The sequence below is a fragment of the Castor canadensis genome, chromosome 3 (assembly GCF_047511655.1).
Source record: "Castor canadensis chromosome 3, mCasCan1.hap1v2, whole genome shotgun sequence".
NCBI lineage: Eukaryota > Metazoa > Chordata > Mammalia > Rodentia > Castoridae > Castor > Castor canadensis.
Window position 1 is genome coordinate 162835255 of NC_133388.1, and position 21985 is coordinate 162857239.

At 37.0% G+C, this 21985-nt stretch overlaps 1 protein-coding gene across 9 annotated transcripts in view; it reads right to left on the reverse strand.

Moving 5' to 3' along the window:
- Ubr5 (ubiquitin protein ligase E3 component n-recognin 5) overlaps positions 1-21985 on the reverse strand; it is a 139861-nt gene that overhangs the window by 61264 nt on the left and 56612 nt on the right. For all 9 annotated transcript variants that reach the window (XM_074068958.1, XM_074068956.1, XM_074068955.1 and 6 more), the window contains exons 10-16: positions 15114-15230; positions 14924-15034; positions 13906-14060; positions 13074-13191; positions 4143-4327; positions 1521-1630; positions 729-841 (exon numbers count right to left, since the gene is read on the reverse strand). In XM_074068958.1, the coding sequence (XP_073925059.1) occupies positions 729-841; positions 1521-1630; positions 4143-4327; positions 13074-13191; positions 13906-14060; positions 14924-15034; positions 15114-15230 (909 nt within the window). The remainder of the gene's footprint in view (positions 1-728; positions 842-1520; positions 1631-4142; positions 4328-13073; positions 13192-13905; positions 14061-14923; positions 15035-15113; positions 15231-21985) is intronic.

Here is a 21985-nt window from a genome sequence, read left to right on the forward strand (position 1 = left end):
GCACCTATCATCCCAGCTATAAAGGAAATTATGAGGGAGGATCACAGTCCAGGGCAGCCCTCGTATAAAACTCTATTCTTCTAAAGTAAACAGAGCAAAAAAAGGGAAAAAAGCAATGTTAAGACCTGAGGAGGTAGCTCGGTTCAGTGGTGGAGTGCTTCCTAGTATGTGCAAGGAAGTCCTAGGTTCAATCCCAGGCAGCCTCCCCCACATCACCCCCAACAGTAATGTACCCCTGTGCAACTTTTCTATATATCTAATCCAAAATAATTTTTGTTATGATCTTATTTAATTATTTATTTATTGCAGTACTGCAGTTTGAACACAGGGCCTCCACCTCGAGCCACTCTGCCAGCTCTGTTGTTTTGTGAAGGATTTTTTCGAGATAGGGACTCGCAAATTATTTTTCCAGGTTGGCTTCAAACCAGATCCTCCTGATCTCTGGCCTCCTGAATCACAGACACAAGCCACCGGCACCTGGCTGTTTTGAGCTTTTTAAAGCAACAAGAGACCATCAACGTTCAAGGCAAGGTGTCACTTCTTCATCTGTCAGGGACAGAGGAGAACCACACACATCAGATTTAGGGATGGGACGAAAGCAATTGCTGAAGGTGGTACTTTAAAGGAGGTCTTGAAGAAAGGGCTCACAGATAACAACAATAAATCCTTGGACAACCAGTGTCATCATAATTCTGTTACTAACTCATTCTTGGCTGTTTTGAACAAACCTTGCCAACAGGAACATTCTTAACATCTTCCACAAAAACGACTTCCCGAAGAGACCACTGCTCTTCGTTCACCTTTTCCTCTTCTTTTGGGGCAGGGGTTGACCGACGTCGTTCTTAGACAACAACAAAATGGTAAGTACCAAAAAGAAAATGTAAAAGAGACTTTATAGATTTTATCTAAATATTTGAATAATAATCATTAAGGGACACATAATTGAGGTTTTTAAATAACAATTTCATGAGTCATCCCTTTCTGAATTGAGATTTTATGACCATCTTCTACTTCAAATAAATTCACAAGGGAAAAACAGCTGCTAATGCCTTGCTATACTAACACTACTACAAATAACCGTAAAAAAGGAAAAGAAAGAAAACGTATTTTGAATTGTCAGAAATTAAGGTTATCTGACCAAGGCTTAAAAGGAAGATCCTTTTAAGCCGAGCTGAAGCTGTGACTAACCCATGAGCAATTTACAAATTAAGAGTCTCAGAGGTGGGCAAATACTCTTAACTAGTGGCACGTATTTCCTTCTATCACAACAATGAAATTTTACATATTTTTAAAAATGGTAATTCTCAAAACTAACAGAAAGCAAGCACTATAAATATTATTTTTCCATTAAGTAAAGCTGTGTAAAAATCAAAGCTAGTGAAAATGCAACTTACATAAAATGCAACTTATATAAAAAGATACCTTTAGGATGGTATGTTTTGACTCTAGCTAGAAACAAACTGAACACGACTATCTACCTGAGACCTTGTTTGGACCAAAGCATCCTACATAAAACTTACTATATGGCATAGATGCACTGCTGGCAATGGAGGATGCATCGCTACAGGTGGATGCTGGAGATGGTGGAGGACCCATTTCTGTTTTGACTGGTTCCTGTTTACTTTCAGGCCTAAGATGAGAAATAACATTCTTCTTAAAATCAGGCAAATGAAATAACAGCAACTTTTCAAATAATGTATTAAAACAGTGTATATTTAGGGAGCACAATATTTAAAATTTATTAAATGGCATAGCTTGAAGACTATATATGGTAAAAAATGTAAATAATGCCTATTTCAACTAGCATTTTAACATAAGAAAGGAAAATACACCATACAAAGTTATCAACAACTAGGGACAATGATTCAGACAAGTTTTACCTAGAAAGAACAATGAGGTTATACTTGATTTATCAACCTAGCTTTATCATAAGCCTCCTGAACAAACAAGTTTCACCCTGCAACAGTAAACAATGACTTAGACATAGCAATTTAACAGGGGGAGGCAAATGAGTAAAAAGGCCCACTCAAATCATTAACTTCATAGCTTGAAGAAAGAAGTCTGACAATGGTTTATAAAAATCTATTCTAAACTATCTAGTGATAAAATTAATAAACTATCCCTCTTCTATGAGTTACTTGACTAACACTCTACTCAAGATATAAACTAAAGAACCAGGCAGGTGGTGCAGGCCTGTCATCCCAGTCCTCAAGAGGCTGAGACCAGAGGATAGCAAGTTTGAGACCAGACTAGGCTATATTGCAAATTCCTGTCTTAGGCGGGGTTAACTACAGCATCTATACAACATTCTACAGGTGGTAAAAGCATAAATATTTTTATTTATTAAAGAGTACAAATTCACTTTTAGTCACACAAGCCATGTTGCTTACAAACTGGTTATTTCATTCTTATATATTATAATCTGGGACATCATCTTAATCCTGTTGCCTATTTTTCTCACCAGTAATTTCACCAAAGTTCAGAAATAATATAAAATACAACCAGTATTATTTTCACCAGCATCTTAAGAAGAATACTCAACATAGGCACACAGTCAACACCTGGCTGCTTTTAAACCCTGTGTGGTAAAAGAAACAAATACTAGCATACCTATGTGAAGATACTTCAATGACTAGTAAAGAATGTTACTGATCTGAAAAGGACTATCATCATCTGTTCTATACAGTTTATATTTGTCCTGGGTTTGACCAATAGCACCTCAAAAGAGAAAAGTCAAATGTTCTTTACATACTTCATGTAACAATGAAATTGTGTTATTTTTAAGATAAAAACCAATGTGATTAGGGGAAAAACCTATAAATCTCATTTAAAAAAAAAAACCACTAAAACAAAGCAAAAACCTTTAATCGGGAATAAAAAACTGCAGGTATGACTTAAAGGTTAAGAGAAATAACAAAGTTATAATCATCACATTTGAGCATAAATGGAAAGCAAACTAAAAACTTTCAGAACTTTACAAAGCTATACACACAGTATAATTTCAGTAATTTTTCAATGCTTCCACATTAGGTAAAAGAAAATCAGCCAAAATGTTTAAAAGGTTATTTCTGGAATATGCTCTCCCATGTTACAATAATGGTCACTTATTTTTATAAAATTAAAAGTTACTTCAAAACTTTAAAGTTGTTTTTAAATTCAGAAACTAAACTATAATACATTTACTTTTAAAAGATTCGTGCACTTTTTTTTTAGCATATCATGTTATCTCTATCCCCAGCTTGGCATCAAGAAGCAGAGATCAGGAGGCTCACAGTTCAAAGCCAGCCTGGGCAAACAGTCTGTGAGACACTATCTCAAAATACACAAAAAAAAGGCTGACAGAATGACTCAAGTGGTAGAGCACCTGCCTACCAAGCATGTGGCTGAGTACAAACTTCAGTATCAAAAAAAAAAAGAGATTTCTATTCTTGTCTTCCAAACAATAAGCCCCAGATTGATAAAATTCGGTGGTATTTCTCTTCGCATATTCCTCCAACCCCAAAAAGCTTTAAATCTTTTATTCCTCTATATAAGTTCTCTCCCTAGCACATTAATAACTATAAAATCTATCCTATGATCAAGACACAGGCAAAGTACTACACAGAAATTAAGATGATCAATTTCAGGGTGTGATGGTACACCTCTTAATCCCAGAACTTGGGAGACTAAAGCAGGAGGATCACACGTTCAAAGCCAGCCTGGGCTACACAGAGAGACTCTGTCTCAAAAAATAAAAAGCAAAACAAAGAAACAAACAAATGAGAACTGAGTGGCTCAAGTGGTAGAGTGCCAGCCTAGTAAGCACAAGGCCCTGAGTTCAATCCCCCAGACTAAGTAATCACACAGGGAGAGAGGAAGAAAACATCAGCCTAATCATAAGGCTGAACATATTGTTATGGCTACATAACATCAGCAAAGAACACAAGCAAATGACAAAAAAAAAAAAAAAAAAAAAAAAGGACACTATGCTGCCACTCCAGCCAAGAACAAATGTAATATATAATTAACCAAGATGCAAACAGCAAAACTTTAGCAATTTCTCATTTCTAGCTACTGTATACCTCCCAAGCTTCTCACTTAATTACTCCCATTCATTCACAGCAAATAGGAGGTGATATAAAATCACAAGGTGTATTACTTACTTAGTTTCAGTAGTTTTGCTAGCTTTTTCCATGCTTTTCAGGCTCTCAGGGGATCTAAGTTGAAATCTACAGCTGTCATTCATATTCCAAACTGACTCCATTAAGACACCAACTTTAGGAATCCCAGCACTAATTGAAAATGCAACTGCTCCAGCATGATAAAGAGGATTATTTCTTAGGCATACCTAATAAACAAAAGAAAATCAAGATAGCATAACTTTATACAACAAACTACAGTTATTCCAAATGTATGAAAATCCAATACATGAAAGTATTTGCTTCCTAGATTTTCCAATACAATCTTACGTTATCAGTAAGGCTGAAAAAGCATTAACTTAAAGGTATCCATCAAAAATTTGTTCCTGGGCTGGGGACGTGACTCAAGTGTAGAGTGCCTGCCTTGAAAATGCAAGGCCCGGAGTTTAAACCCCATACCACCAAAAAATGAAATTCAGTAAGTAAATAAACATAAAAAATTTTGTTCTTAAAATTAATAAGCAAGTTTAATGTTTGCTAAAAATTTAGTATTAACTTTTAAAATTCACGCAGCAAAATAAGACCACTGTTAAAAAGAAACTAGGATTCCAAGATGGCGGCTAGAGGTAGGAAGCAGAAAGCAAGCCTCCTATAGTGAAATCTTGGAGAGACACTGGAGACACTTTGCAGGCATAATCACCGAGAAAAGGCAAAACTTTGACCCCTCCACATCTCCAGCCGGCGCAGAGAATCTCCACTTCATGTTAAACGGAGAAACGAGGAGGCCCCCGGGGCCGCCAGTGGCCGGCGCCCATACGGCTTGGGAAGTCGCGGACCAGGTGAGCTTCGCGGTACCGCGGTTCCCCCACAGACAAGCCTGGGCCAGAGCAGCATAGCCCCCTGGACAGACTGACCTCCACCCGGGAAAAAAAGAGAAACTGAGTACTAAGCAATAAGAACAGTTAAGACACGCTGGAAAGAGGGTGGGGCGCCCTGAGCGCTGAAGATTGGGGGAAGGGAATCCTTCCCGGGACTGTAAATAAACGAGCCGGGCAGGCCGGAGAGGCTCTGGTGGGAGCGGGGCGCGCCAGCAACCAGGAGCGGGGACGCTTGTGAGAGGAGGGAAGACCCACTTCCCACGTGAACTGTAAATAAACACGCAGGCCTGACAACGCAGGGCAGTGTCGCCTTTCCCAGTGCTTGGAAAGGGGAAAGGCTGTAGCAGAGGCCGCCGCACAGGAGAACTCTGAGCAAACAAAGCCTGTGGGACCAGGTGAGTGCTAAGCTCACCCCAGAGATCTGCATAAATAATGCCGCCAGCTACAGGCTGAGAGCAGCAGGCAGGCAAGCCACAGTTGCAGATACCACTCTCAGAACTGCCTCCAGACGCTTTTTTTTCTTTTTCTCCCTACCTTTGATGAGAGAACAACCAAATTACACCTGCAAGCCGAAAAACTTACTGAAACTGTATTGCATTTGAACTGGGGACACTTGGTGGGGCTTTTTTTTGTGTGTCTGTGTGTGTGCAGTTTTGTTCTACTTTATGCGTCCCCTTTGATGAGACAACTACAGAACAACATCTGAGGCACCATCTCCAGGATGGGAGACTGAGATGGACACCCAAATTATTAAGACTGAAACTTCATTGAATTTGACCTTGGAGGTTTTTTGGTGTTTTTTTTTTAATTTTCTATTTTTCATTTTATTATATTTTATTTTTATATATAGATAGTTCTTTCATTTACTTATTTTTTATTTTTATTCTTTATTTTTTTAATTTTTTATTTTCAATCCTCTGTCTCTCTAATGTCTGTTCAGCCATGTTTATACCTTTGAAACTTTCTTGTCTGATTCCTTGTTCTGTTTTCTCCTTCTTGTCTGTTTATTTGTTTTTCCCTTTTTTTTAAGTTCTTGCTTTCCATCTCCGCTCACCCTTCCATTCTAAATAGCACCATTGTTATTATTACAAGCTAGAAAATACTTAATTGCACATAGTGCAGGGACAGTAACACCACCAAAGACAATGACGGGAAGAGAGAAAAAACAGGGAAACCAGTTTCCCCACAACAAAAAATCAGTACAGGAACCAGAGGGGAATGAAGAAAACAGATACTCAGATCCAGACTCCAACAAAATGAAGATAAACTATGCCCAAGGACCCAATGAAGCCCACAAGAATAATTTAAAAGAAGACATACTACAGGTACTCAATGAGAATTTTATAGGGATGATACTGGATAGGGTCAACCAAAATGTACCGGAGACACTCAAGAAATTCCAAGACAATAAAAATAGAGAATTTGAAAAAGCAAAAGAAGAAATAAAGGAAACCATAGAAGCACTGTATAAACACCAAAGTGAAAGAGAGAACACAATGAATAAATGGATAAATGAACTCAGGACAAAAGTAGACAACAATAAAGAAGAAAACAGCCAGGATATGGAAATCCTCAGAAAAAAGAACGAAACAGAACTGCAAAACAAAACGGAAGGCCAATCCAGCAGAACAGAATAAACAGAAGACAATCTCAGAACTTGAAGATGAAATGGTAATTAAAGGAAAAACCAAAGAACTATTAATTAAACAACTCAAGACCTGTGAAAAGAAAATACAAGAACTCACCGACTCCATCAAAAGACCAAACTTGAGAATCATGGGCATCAAAGGAGAAGAGGTGCAAGCGAAGGGAATGCGTAATCTATTCAACAAAATAATAATGGAAAATTTCCCAAATCTAGAGAAAGATATTCCCATACAGATGCAAGAGGTCTCCAGGACACCAAACAGACCAGATCAAAACAGAACTACCCCACGACATATCATCATTAAAACAACAAGTTCAGAAACTAGGGAAAGAATACTGAAGGCTGTAAGAGAAAAAACAAGTAACATACAAAGGTAAACCCATCAAAATCACAGCAGACTTCTCAACAGAGACATTAAAAGCAAGAAGAGCGTGGGGTGAGATCTTCCGGGCACTGAATGAAAATAACTTCAACCCCAGGATACTCTACCCAGCAAAGCTATCATTCAAAATAGATGGAGCAATAAAAGTCTTCTATGATAAGCAGAAACTAAAACAATATGTGACCACAAAGCCACCACTACAAAAGATTCCTCAAGGGATTCTACATACAGAAAGTGAAACCCAACTTAACCATGAAAAGACAGGCAGCACCTAACCAAAGGAAAAGAAAAAGCAAGACAGTAGAGAGGTCTATCGATCTTGTTTTCAGACATGATCCTATATCTTAAAGACCCAAAAAACTCTACTCAGAAGCTTCTAGACATCATCAATAGCTATAGCAAGGTAGCAGGATATAAAATCAACATAGAAAAATCATTAGCATTTCCATACACTAACAATGAGCAAACAGAAAAAGAATGTATGAAAACAATTCCATTTACAATAGCCTCAAACAAAATCAAATACCTAGGTGTAAACCTAACAAAAGATGTGAAAGACCTCTACAAGGAAAACTATACACTTCTGAAGAAAGAGATTGAGGAAGACTATAGAAAGTGGAGAGATCTCCCATGCTCATGGATTGGTAGAATCAACATAGTAAAAATGTCGATACTCCCCAAAGTAATCTACATGTTTAATGCAATTCCCATCAAAATTCCAATGACATTCATTAAAGAGATTGAAAAATCTACTGTTAAATTTATATGGAAACACAAGAGGCCACAAATAGCCAAGGCAATACTCAGTCAAAAGAACAATGCAGGAGGTATCACAATACCTGACTTCAAACTCTATTACAAAGCAATAACAATAAAAACAGCATGGTACTGGCACAAAAACAGACATGAAGACCAGTGGAACAGAATAGAGGATCCAGATATGAAGCCACACAACTATGAGCAACTTATCTTTGACAAAGGAGCTAAAAATATACGATGGAGAAATAGCAGCCTCTTCAACAAAAACTGCTGGGAAAACTGGTTAGCAGTCTGCAAAAAACTGAAACTAGATCCAGGTATATCACCCTATACCAAGATTAACTCAAAATGGATCAAGGATCTTAATATCAGACCCCAAACTCTTAAGTTGATACAAGAAAGAGTAGGAAATACTCTGGAGTTAGTAGGTATAGGTAAGAACTTTCTCAATGAAACCCCAGCAGCACAGCAACTAAGAGATAGCATAGATAAATGGGACCTCATAAAACTAAAAAGCTTCTGTACATCAAAAGAAATGGTCTCTAAACTGAAGAGAACACCCACAGAGTGGAAGAAAGTATTTGCCAATTATACATCAGACAAAGGACTGATAACCAGAATATACAGGGAACTTAAAAAACTAAATTCTCCCAAAACTAATGAACCAATAAAGAAATGGGCACGTGAACTAAACAGAACTTTCTCAAAAGAAGAAATTCAAATGGCCAGAAAACACATGAAAAAATGCTCACCATCTCTAGCAATAAAGGAAATGCAAATTAAAACCACACTAAGATTCCACCTCACCCCTGTTAGAATAGCCATCATCAGCAACACCACCAACAACAGGTGTTGGCGAGGATGCGGGGGAAAAAGGAACCCTCTTACACTGTTGGTGGGAATGTAGACTAGTACAACCACTCTGGAAAAAAATTTGGAGGCTACTTAAAAAGCTGGACATCGATCTACCATTTGATCCAGCAATACCACTCTTGGGGATATACCCAAAAGACTGTTACTCCAGAGGCACCTGCACATCCATGTTTATTGCGGCACTATTCACAATAGCCAAGTTATGGAAACAGCCAAGATGCCCCAGCACTGACGAATGGATTAAGAAAATGTGGTATCTATACACAATGGAATTTTATGCAGCCATGAAGAAGAACGAAATGTTATCATTCGCTGGTAAATGGATGGAATTGGAGAACATCATTCTGAGTGAGGTTAGCCTGGCTCAAAAAACCAAAAATCGTATGTTCTCCCTCATATGTGGACATTAGATCAAGGGCAAACACAACAAGGGGATTGGACTATGAGCACATGATAAAAGTGAGAGCACACAAGGGAGGGGTGAGGATAGGTAAGACACCTAAAAAACTAGCTAGCATTTGTTGCCCTTAACGCAGAGAAACTAAAGCAGATACCTTAAAGCAACTGAGGCCAATAGGAAAAGGGGACCAGGAACTAGAGAAAAGGTTAGATCAAAAAGAATTAACCTAGAAGGTAACACCCACGCACAGGAAATCAATGTGAGTCAATGCCCTGTATAGCTATCCTTATCTCAACCAGCAAAAACTCTTGTTCCTTCCTATTATTGCTTTTACTCTCTCTACAACAAAATTAGAGATAAGGGCAAAATAGTTTCTGCTGGGATTGAGGGGGGGGAGCGGGAGGGGGTGGAGTGGGTGGTAAGGGAGGGGGTGGGGGCAGGGGGGAGAAATGAACCAAGCCTTGTATGCACATATGAATAATAAAAGAAAAATGAAAAAAAAAAAAAAAAGACAGTAGAGAGTAACCTCAACTTAGGTACACACAATCAAACTTTCAAACAACTAAGACAAATAAATGACAGGAATCACCACATACCTATCAGTACTAACACTTAATGTTAACGGACTTAATTCACCCATCAAAAGGCACCGCTTGACGAAATGGATTAAAAGGGAAGATCCAACAATTTGTTGCTTACAGGAGACCCATCTCATAGCATAGATGAGATGGCTTAGGAGGAAAGGCTGGAAGAAGATTTACCAAGCCAGTGGCCCCCGAAAACAGGCAGGAGTAGCAATACTTATCTCTGACAAAGTAGACTTCAAACCTACATTGATCAAATGCAATAAAGAAGAACATTCCATACTAATAAAAGGGGAAATAGACCAAAAGGAAATAATAATCATCAACCTGTATGCACCCAATTTCATCAAACATACCCTGAAAGACCTAAAAGCATGCATTAACGCCAACACAGTGGTTGTGGGAGTCTTTAACACCCCATTATCATCAATAGATAGGTCATCCAAACAAAAAATCAATAAAGAAATCCAAGATCTAAAATATGCAATAGATCAAATGGACCTACTTGATGTCTACAGAACATTTCATCCAACTTCTACACAATATACATTCTTCTCAGCAACACATGGAACCTTCTCCAAAACAGATCATATCCTAGGTCACAAAGCAAGTCTCAGCAAATATAAGAAAACGGAAATTATACCATGCATACTATCTGATCACAATGCAGTCAAAGTAGAACTCAACAACAAAAGTAAAGACAAAAAACATGCAAACAGCTGGAAACTAAATAACTCATTACTTACTGAAGAATGGATCATCGATGAAATAAAAGAGGAAATTAAAAAGTTCCTGGAAGTCAATGAAAATGAAAACACAACTTACCGGAACCTATGGGACACAGCTAAGGCAGTCCTGAGAGGAAAGTTTATAGCCATGAGTGCATTTATTAAAAAAACTGAAAGATCCCAAATCAATGACCTAATGATACATCTCAAACTCCTAGAAAAACAAGAACAAGCAAATCCCAAAACAAATAGGAGAGAAATAATAAAAATAAGAGATGAAATCAACAAAATAGAAACTAAAAAAACCATACAAAGAATTAATGAAACAAAAAGTTGGTTCATTGAAAAAATAAACAAGATCGATAGACCCTTGGCAAATCTGACTAAAATGAGGAGAGAAAAAAACCCAAATTAGTAGAATCAGGAATGCAAAAGGGGAGATAACAACAAACACCATGGAAGTCCAGGAAATCATCAGAGACTACTTTGAGAACCTATACTCAAATAAATTTGAAAATCTTAAAGAAATGGACAGATTTCTAGATACATATGACCACCCAAAACTGAACCAAGAGGAAATTAATCACCTGAATAGATCTATAACACAAAATGAAATTGAAGCAGCAATCAAGAGTCTCCCCAAAAAGAAAAGTCCAGGACCTGATGGATTCTCTGTTGAATTCTATCAGACCTTTAAAGAAGAACTGATACCAACCCTCCTTAAACTGTTCCACGAAATAGAAAGGGAAGGAAAACTGCCTAACACATTTTATGAAGCCAGTATTACACTTATCCCAAAACCAGGCAACGACACCTCCAAAACGGAGAACTATAGGACAATCTCCTAAATGAACATTGACGCACAAATCCTCAACAAAATAATGGCAAACCAAATTCAGCAACACATCAAAAAAGATTATTCACCACGACCAAGCAGGCTTCATCCCAGGGATGCAGGGGTGGTTCAACATATGAAAATCAATAAACGTAATAAACCACATTAACAGAAGCAAAGACAAAAACCACTTGATCATCTCAATAGATGCAAAAAAAGCCTTTGATAAGATCCAACACCATTTCATGATAAAAGCTCTAAGAAATCTAGGAATAGAAGGAAAGTACCTCAACATTATAAAAGCTATATATGACCTACAGCCAGCATTATACTTAAAGGAGAAAAACTGAAACCACTCCCTCTAAAATCAGGAACCAGACAAGGATGCCCACTATCTCCACTCCTATTCAACATAGTACTGGAATTCCTAGCCAGAGCAATTAGGCAAGAAGAAGGAATAAAAGGAATACAAATAGGTAAAGAAACTGTCAAAATATCCCTATTTGCAGACGACATGATCCTATACCTTAAAGACCCAAAAAACTCTACTCAGAAGCTTCTAGACATCATCAATAGCTATAGCAAGGTAGCAGGATATAAAATCAACATAGAAAAATCATTAGCATTTCCATACACTAACAATGAGCAAACGGAAAAAGAATGTATGAAAACAATTCCATTTACAATAGCCTCAAACAAAATCAAATACCTAGGTGTAAACCTAACAAAAGATGTGAAAGACCTCTACAAGGAAAACTATACACTTCTGAAGAAAGAGATTGAGGAAGACTATAGAAAGTGGAGAGATCTCCCATGCTCATGGATTGGTAGAATCAACATAGTAAAAATGTCGATACTCCCCAAAGTAATCTACATGTTTAATGCAATTCCCATCAAAATTCCAATGACATTCATTAAAGAGATTGAAAAATCTACTGTTAAATTTATATGGAAACACAAGAGGCCACGAACAGCCTCTGGATTACAGGACTCATTTCCACTATTAAATACTAACGAGTATCCCCAAAATCTTTTGTTTATATGGGTCATCTCTAGTTTTAAATATCAGTGAATTAAATGTATTAATTAAAACTGAGAAATGTTCAAATATTAACGTTAATAAACAGCCATGTTAATAAAAACAATTCTATAAAAGTAACTAGATTTTCAAAAATATTAGTCAACAGTGGCATTGTTTGCATTTTGCAATTCTCTTGATGTCAGATTCAGTAGAAGACAGCTGAATTTTCATGTCTTCCTCTGCATTCAATCTATGATGTTGTATTTTGACTTAAGCATATGGAGACAGTTCAACTTCACCCAGATATGATTGGAAAATGAAGGGCTTTGCTCCCTGAAGGAGCAAGGAAGCAGCAGATCACACTTAAGAATCACTGCAGTATTAGAAAATCACCTTCAATAAGATTCCTGTACAAATGTAAACCATCTCAGAGCCCCAAAATAGAAAGCAGTAGAAATGCAACTATTTGACAAAGCCTCCAGCTCTTAATACTCCCACAGAGCAGCATCTTCTAGACTGTCAAACACAGTGATGTCAGGTCCTACCCGCAAGGCAAACTAAGTTTTTGGTAAGAGTAGCTCCAGGCTCTGTATTTTAAAAATACCAAATGATGCTTAAAACCAGGCAAAGGGGATTCCTTACTAATACTACTATTACTGACACAGGACCAGAATATATATTAGTCAACTACTGAATGAAGAATGATGTGACACATTTATTGCTATTGGAACTTGGTCTTTCAATGGTATTCACCTATAAAATTGTTTATAGACCAATTGTTTACAAAAAAGTGACTTTTTAAAAAGAGAAATGATGTCCCTCAGGACAGTTAATTTTAATCACTTACCTGGGTACCAACAGTGATGTTAGGCATGGAAGAAATACCAGCACTGGACTTGGGCTTTTTATTTTTGGCTCTAGCTTTCTCTAACATTTTCTTCCTTTGACTAAAAGGGACTACACCCCTGAAAAGGAAAACCATAAGTTGGTCAAATAAGCAGCAAAAAGCCCCAAAACTAAATAAACCTAAAATTACGTATTATCATTTAAGAATGTCTGAGGTACTGATGCTCTAATATTCTTTCTCAGACATTATTCTTAATTGCAGCATGTTCACAGATTTAATAAATAACTGGATTCAGTTTTATTAAACCTTTATGATTACATTTTATAGAAAAGGAATCCAGTGGTATTTCTCTTACAAGTAAGTATATTTCATTAGGAGCCTTCCCTATATACTATTATTGTCAATACAAATTTATAGATAATACCTTAAAATACAACAAAGAATAAATTTAGACACCTTCAAGTAGTAGAGCTATAGTTTAAATAAGGAAGAAAACACTCATGAAATGAAATTTTAAAAATACTATACATCCTACATTTCCAATTACATAAAGTACAGATTTACATACAGGAGGAAAAAAGATCAACTAAAAATACCCCAAATGTTAGCAGTAGTTATTTTCAGTGATAGGACTCTAAATAATTTTTCTACTTTGTACCTTTCATAAAATCTAGCAATATAGTCACTAAGAAATTATCTTTTAAGCTCTTTTAATATAGTTTTGCACTAAAGTAGAATTTCCCTCCCTACAAAAATACATCCACTGCTCAAAGCAGTTCTGTATGTCTACAAAAGTATTCACTGAAAGAAATTCCCCCTCCCTCAAACTCACCACCAATATAAATTGTTCTCCAGCTGGGCACAGGTATAAAGGGCACAGCAATGTAAAGAAACTATCCGTTCTCCTTGAAGTTCAGAGTAAGTCTGCGCAGTGTGCTCTAACTTAGAAGCCACAGAACTTAAAGTTTCATCCACCCATGTAGCAACCTAAAGAATAAATAGTAGAGGTTATTTTTCCAAAAGTATTGTGATCAAAACTAGGGTAAGACACACATACTTTGTGGACTGAATTCTAAAATGTTTTGAGCTAACCACTATAAAAGTATACTTACTATAAAAGTAATATTCAGGAAAGGTTTTTTTTTTTTTTTTGGAGGGCTTGGGGGAGCTTTTTTACAGGAGTTTGAACTCAGGGCCTCACTCTTACAAGAGAGGTGCTCTACCACTTGAGCCATTCCACCCGCCCAGGAAAGGTTCCTAGTAAGACTAGAAACCAAAATACTTTCTTTACATATAAAACAAAATAGCAGCTACTGATGTGAATATCTAAGGCCATCTTTAAGGTACTAACCAAAACTAAACATCTGTCCCTTTTATTTAAAAAAAACAAAACAAAAAAACGACCAGTCTTGCCATGTACCCCCAGGCTGACCTGGAACTTGCAATTATTCAGCATCAGCCTCCCAAATACTAAGATTACAGACATGTGCCACCAGGCTCAGCTTGCTCCAACAATTTTTAATAGAATACTATGACTTTGAAGGTAAACTTATCATTTGAGATATAATATCCAAACTTTATCTTTTTAAAGAAATTCTAGAGATCGCCTTCCTCTTTTATTTTTCTTCAGTATTTTTTTCTTTCCTTAAAGTAGAAAGCTATTTTTAAGGGTTTTAAATTACCCAATAACAATAAAAATTAGACAATGAATTACCCTCCTAAGGCTTGAAACACTTGTATTTATGGACATAGTTAGACAGAAAGAAAATGAAAAGATGAAAAGGGGCAAGGGGAGAAAGAAAACCAAGAATATAAGCATGAAATGTTTATTGGTGCAAAGTGATTCCTACCTTGTTATTTTCTGTAGCTACAGTTGCTCTTATGCTGTTTGCAGACAGGAGGACTATCTTTTCATTGGTTAACCCCAAAAATGTTGCTCGTGGATGATGTAATGAAGGATTCTTTGAAAGCATAAAAAAATATTATTTTTTATGTTGATATGTAGAGCTATTCAATGCAAGATTTAATATAAGAAAATACCTGGGCATTTCTATAAGGTTCAGATTCACTCCACTTCCACTGATAAAGTTCTCCTTTACTGCTAACAGCCAAAAGCTCAGAGTATAGAGCTCCAATACAAATAAATTTTGTTCCATCCTATAAAGTAAGAAAAATTACTATAAAAACATGAAAATTGTCAAATCATCAGGTTTAGACACTATCACTTTAATCACTACCAAATCTAAATTAATCATCAGCACTTTAAACCACAGCTATCCAGTATCTTTAGGGCAGACTACAAGGTCCTCAGAAGACCCGGGCTCCCTCCAGGAACTCATTCTCCTCAAGTCACAGTGGCTTTCTTCCTTTTCCTGGACTATATGTCAACCATGACCTCACCAGAGGACCCTTGTCCTTCCTGTTCTCTCTTGCCTGTGTTACTTCTGCGTAGGTAACTTATTTCCTCTCCTCAATCAAGTCTGCTTCAGGGAGATGTCCCTCACATTCTAGCTCCTTACCCAGCTTTGTTTTTAGATCACAGCGTTCACAGCTTATTATATTTATTTGTTTACCACTGTACCCTCAGAAGAGTTCACAATGTAGGTGGCTCAATAAACGTGACTGAGTTAAACAAAAGCAGAATAACAACCAAAAGAACAATAAGGAGTTGAAGCAGGGAAAATCAGCTATCAAAAGATAAGTCATCTTCTCCATAGGCTCTTCTGAGCCACTGAAACAAATATTTATATTTTGTTTTTTAAGTTACCACACACACACCCCCCCACACCCACACCCACACACACACCCAGCACTGGGGTTTGAACTCAAGACTTCATGCTTGGTACGCAAGCTCTCTACCACTTGAGCCACGCCTTGAGCCCCCAAAGTTCATTAACTTTTAATGTGAAATACATGCAATAAGTTGGGGTGCAATTAAATTATAAAAAGCTTGAAGCATGAACAATAAATACAAGTACATAAAACAAAAAAATTTTTAAACATAAGAGCCATGAGCCACAGCTCAACTGCCAGAGCCATGAAGCTACCCAGCAATCTCACAGCAAAACTTGCCAATACAGAATTTTATTTGGTTAGATGGGTTATAGTATTCCACTAAAGTTTATAAAGATTTATAAATAACAGTTATGCCTGACTTGTAGAGAAAGAATACTAACATTAATCTTCTATTTTACCTATAACAGTCAGTCCTGTTTTCAAGTCACTTCTATGGGAGAAGGGCAGAGAGACAAAATTTGAAACTCTCCACTATTCGTCTCTTCCTCTTACCATGACTATCTGAAAACCACTGTCTATTTTCTACACGGTAGCTTCACTGACACTACCTTTTTTCTACCTCATTCTCTCTTCTCCATCCATTGTTAAAATTAAAGATAATGGGATCAGAACAAGTAAATCCCAAACATGGAATACTTAAGTAATTTCAGGTAAATTAGGTAATTTTTCTGAGTTCACTTTTCAACCTCTAAAATGGTAGTTAATATATAAAGCACACAGCACAGAACTTAGTACAATGTAAGTGCTCAAATTCAAAAATGATTATGCTGCTCCCCTGACTTCATCTCCTATTCATCCAGAAAATGGCTTTTAGGTAAGACTTCCTGAATGGTCCACCTCTAGATTTACTTAATGTACGCACTATCCTTACTTCTTCATTACTTGTCGTCTTAAGAGAAAGAAAAGCACTCCTCCATTATTTAAAGATAAGCTACACATGCATGCACCTCCTGAATGCAGCCCCTTCTCATATCACCCCAACAACCATCCAAACTAAGCTGTCTTTCAGTTTTTCTCATGGTAAAGTGAATGCTCACTTAGCCTATGTTTCATCTTACTGGCATTCCAATTGCCCAATTAATGCTCATGCATTTAATTAACCTATCTTTTCTATAGCTCTTCAAATCATTTGCCTCTGGTTCTTTATTTGTTCTGGAAACTGGTCTCCCTTTATTCACAAGTCACTACTCTCCACTAGTCTTCCTACTTCCATGACTATTTTTTCCATCTCCCTCACACCACCGTGCATTCCCTACCATAAATTCTGTCCTTGTCCCTTATCTAAATTAAGCTTCACCCTCATCCTCAGTGACTTCAGTAAAGCACCATGCTTTTAGACCTGAAATCTCTTATTTCCAGACTTACATGCAAGAGTTCTCTACCTGAATGTCTTAAAAAGCACTGTAACATCTCCAAAACAAACTTAACATCTCCTCAAAACTGCACTGCCATTATCTACAGTCTCCATCTCCACGGGTAATGTTTATCACCCACCCTGTAAATAGGCGACAGAGGAACCTGGGAGCTCTCCCCAACTCCTCTTCTTTCATCAAGCCAGTTACTAGTCAACCAGTGCTTGTGTTTGTCTCAGATTCCTCTCAAATTCTTCCTTCATCTCTTCCCACTACCCCTGCTTTGGTTGGGTTCTCACAATTCCCTTCTATAACGATCCTACTATGCTCACAACTGCCTGGATTTTCTCCTTTTCCTATCTTTCTCCCGTGGTGCCAACAGTGTTCATTTCTTTAAAAACGGACAATAAAACCCCAACAACCTTATCGTTATCACTGCTCTAAGGACTCTATTGGCTTCTTAGTAACTGTGTAACATGTAATTCCTTGGTAAGCTGCCGAGGGCTCTTGTCAATCCTGCTCCATCCTACTTCTACTCTACCATATAACAGCAATTCTGAGCTTTTCATTATTCCACAAACACATTGTGACCTTTCCTGATTCTAAGCCCATACTTAATATGTCTGGAATATGTCTGCTTCTTGGTCAATGCATACTTAACCTCGAAAATGTTGCCACATCTATCAGTCATTTCCCACTCTAAACCTACAGAGCTCGACCCATATCTTCAGTTTAGCACTGTTCGCATTATGAATACATTATACTCTGTATGTATTTCTGTGCTCCTGAGTTACTTGCAGGACAGTCAATGTCTAAGTCACCTCGACGTCACTAAAGAACAGCTTGGTGCATGGCACAAAGTAGGAGCATACCAACCAACTGATGAATGACCAAATGAATCTTGACTCCAACTTCAAGTAAAGGACTTGCTACTGGTAGTATAATTCTTAAACAAATCATCCCTATTGTACGTCCACCTCAGAAATGACTTGTCTGTAATCCTTCAGCAATAAGCCAATATTCCCCAGGATGACAAGTCCTGGATCAGTCAGCTAAGCTCTGAGGCCCTGAATGGACAATTATGGATGATGGCATAACCACCACCCTAGAGAAGATGACAGAAAAATCACTTATTCTTGCCTGCTTTAAATCTGTCCATGTAAAAGAAACTTCTCTGTATGCAGAGAAATACAAAACAATCTAATGCACACAAGGAGACAGTATATTTCAGCTCATTTGCTTTTCGCGCATCATCGAAAACACTGCTGGTGCTATCTTAATGAAATACTAATTGCTGCTGCTGAACAGGTTACGGTCTACTTTAAAGCAAGTAGCACAAGTAAACAGGCACTGTTTCAGTACTTTGTAGATCCACTTTTCTAAACAAAAATTAAATCATCAGTGGTTGAATGCAATCAGAAAGTTTACAGTTAAGTGAGTAACATACATGAGCCATCAAATTAGAAATCTCTCCTGAAAGGGGAGAAACTGTTAAAAAATGATGTGGCCTCGAACTACTGATCCTTATTATCCCTCAGCCAATCTCCCTTCTGCTGGGATGACAGGTGGGTGGGGGACACCGTCAAAAAAAAAAAAAAAAAAGACTGCAATGAACTATAGGCCAAAGCTTTAAAAAAGCACTCACCTTTTTTGTTCACTCAACTTTCTACTAGTAGCAAACACTATTTTAACATTAAGTACTAGGCCCAAATCCTGTCACTCAATGCAACACGCTATACACTATGTTGAGAGGAATGGCAGCAAAAGGTTATGCTGTGCAATTTGGTCAACTGTGTTTATTCACACTTCATTTCTCCCTTGCCTACCAACTGTCCCCTATTCTCCTTATGACTAGTTTTCCCCTTTGTGATCCTTTCTCATTTTGATTTCATTACTAAATTGCATTTGTGCCACACCTTTTAACAGATATTTCCTGGAAACTTCCAGTTGTCAATAACACTAAGACCTCTCCCAACCAATATCCACTTCTAGAAACCTCTGTCTTCCCTCTCATCACTGTAGAAACCACAATGAAGGAGAAGCAGTACGAACAAGTTTGATCATTTGTTCCAATTCTCCAAACAACTTAACCAAGAAGACGAATATCATGGGTCTGTTTCCTCTCAATATCACTCAAAGAAACAGATTAACATAGAACTCTCCAATTCAAAGGGCTAGTGGGAATAAATTTACTTGTTATTTTCCCTAGACTATATGAAAACAGATCCATAACAGTAGGGGTATGACTGTTAATTAACAGTACTGACTTGCTGGATCACTTCTATTTCTTTTATCACCTACCAGAACCACCACTAAAGCTCTTCCTCGGAGCTTAGTGAATAAATCCAGACAGTGTGTTTTGTTATAGAACACAAAGCAACATTTTATGTTCAGTGAATGGAATTAACATGGATTTCTATGTAATTTATTGTATGTATTTGAGGCTGTATGTATTGATGTATGGGATACACTGAAATAGTGAAATGCTTACTAGTGAAGCAGAACGCTTATGTATCTCACAGTATCTTTTTTGTTTGCAACAAAGGTAACAAAAATCTACTTATTTAACAAAAATTGCTAATACACGTACACTATCTCTAGATGTTAATCCTAAATATGCTTTATGCTACTTTTTAATCCTTTGAGTACATTTTCCCATTTTTTCAGCCATCTATGATAGCCAGTTTTATTCTATTTTATTTTTTAAGATACCAGATACAGGTAAGATCATACAGTATTTTTCTAACTGTTTCTGGTTTATTTCACTTAGCATAATATCCTCAATGTCCACCCACGTGTGGCAAACAGCAAGACATCCTGCTGAATAATACTCTTGCATATCACATTTTCTTTATCCCTTCATCCATCAACAGACATGTACATTGCTTCTGTGACCTGCTTCCTATAATACTGCAATGCACATGGGAGTGCACATAACTTCACAAGTTAGTGACTGACTTCATCTCTTTTGGATATAAACTCAGAAGAGGAATTTTTGGGTCATATGGTAGACCTATTTTTAATTTCTTTAGGAACTCTGTTCTGTTTTCCATATGTACCAATCTATTTTTCATCAACCGTGTTCAGTTCTCTTTTCTCCATACCCTTGTGAAGATTCATCTCTTATATTTTTGATAATAGCCATCCTAACAGATGAGAGGTGATGAATTTGCATTTCCCTCATGATTAGTAACATGGAGAATTTGTAACATATTGTCTTCTTTGGAGAAATGTCTGTTCAGATCATTTGACTTTTGTTGTTGTTGGTGGTGGTGGTGGTGGTAGTGGTATTGGGATTTCAACTTAGGGTTTCCCACTTGCTAAGCAGGTACCCTATGGCTTGAACCACGCCTCTCTTACTTGCCCAATTTTTTTACTTGGGTCATTTATGTTTCCGATATTGATCTCTAAGAGTTCTCTGTAAATTTTAGCTATTAATCCCTATTTCACAGGTAGTAATATAGCTATTTCCCATTCACAGACTGCCTTTTCATTTTGTTGATTCCTCTGCTGTGCAGAAGCTTTTAAGTCTGATGTACTTTCCATTTATGTTTACTACGTACCCTGAGCTTTCAGTGTGACATCAAAAAATCATTAAAAAGGCAAACTTCCCCCCACCCTAAGTTTTTCTTTTAGGAGCTTTATGGGTTCAAGCCATATATTTAGGTCCATTTTGAATTGATTTTTGTATATGGTATAAAATAAAAGTCCAATTTCATGCTTTTCCATGTAGAAATCCAGTTTCCCCAGCACCACTAATTGAAAAGACTATTCTTTCCTCACTGTGTCTTCTTTGTCCCATTGTCAAAAATTAGTTGGCCACATATGTTTAGATTTACATATGGGTTCTATTCTGTTCCACTGGTCTGTTTTCATACCCATACCATACTGTTTTCATTACTATAGCTTTGCAATATATTTTTTAATCAGGAAATGTGATGCGTCCAACTTTGCTTTCTTTCGCAGTATTACTTTGGCTATATGAACTTTTTTTGGTGGTTCCATGTAATTTTAAGATTTACTTTTCTACTTCTATAAAAATATCATTAGAATTTTGATAGAGACTGCACTAATTCTGTACACTGTTTTGGGTAATATGGACAATTTAAAAACAATTCTTCTGACCCATGAACATGGAATATCCCTATTTGTGTCTTCTTCAGCTTCTAGTATGAATGTTTTATAATTTTCAGTATGCAAATCTTGCAGGTCAGCAGTACTGGGGGGTTTGAACACAAGGCCTGTTGAAACTGTTCCACGAATGGGAGCAGAGGGGATAAAGGAGAATGATGGAGGGGGTGAAACTAAGATATATTATAAGCAGTTTTGTGAATGTCACAATGTAACCCCAGTACAACAATAACATAATTTTTTTAAAAGAGTTAAGAAAAAAATGGTAAAATTTGAAAGAAATGGCTGTTCCTCTAAGTGAATGTTGTGAAAGTAGCATTAATCCAGTTAATTTAAAAGTAGAATTCCTGTTGTACCCTAAAGAAGAATGAAAAATACTACAGATACTAACCTCACTTAGAATTTAAGAATACTGGACTAATTTCTGAAACTAAACTGGGATGTTTATTTTTATATCCCACCTCCTAGAAAGTGATTCTTTTTCTAGTGTTTAGGAAAAAATAAGATGCATTAGGAAAATACTAATCAGTATTTTCATTAACTGTCTTCATTGCTGAATCTACCATTAACAAGCCACATGGACATATGCAAAGATGTAAAGCATTCTTATCCATTATGAATAGGTCAAAAACA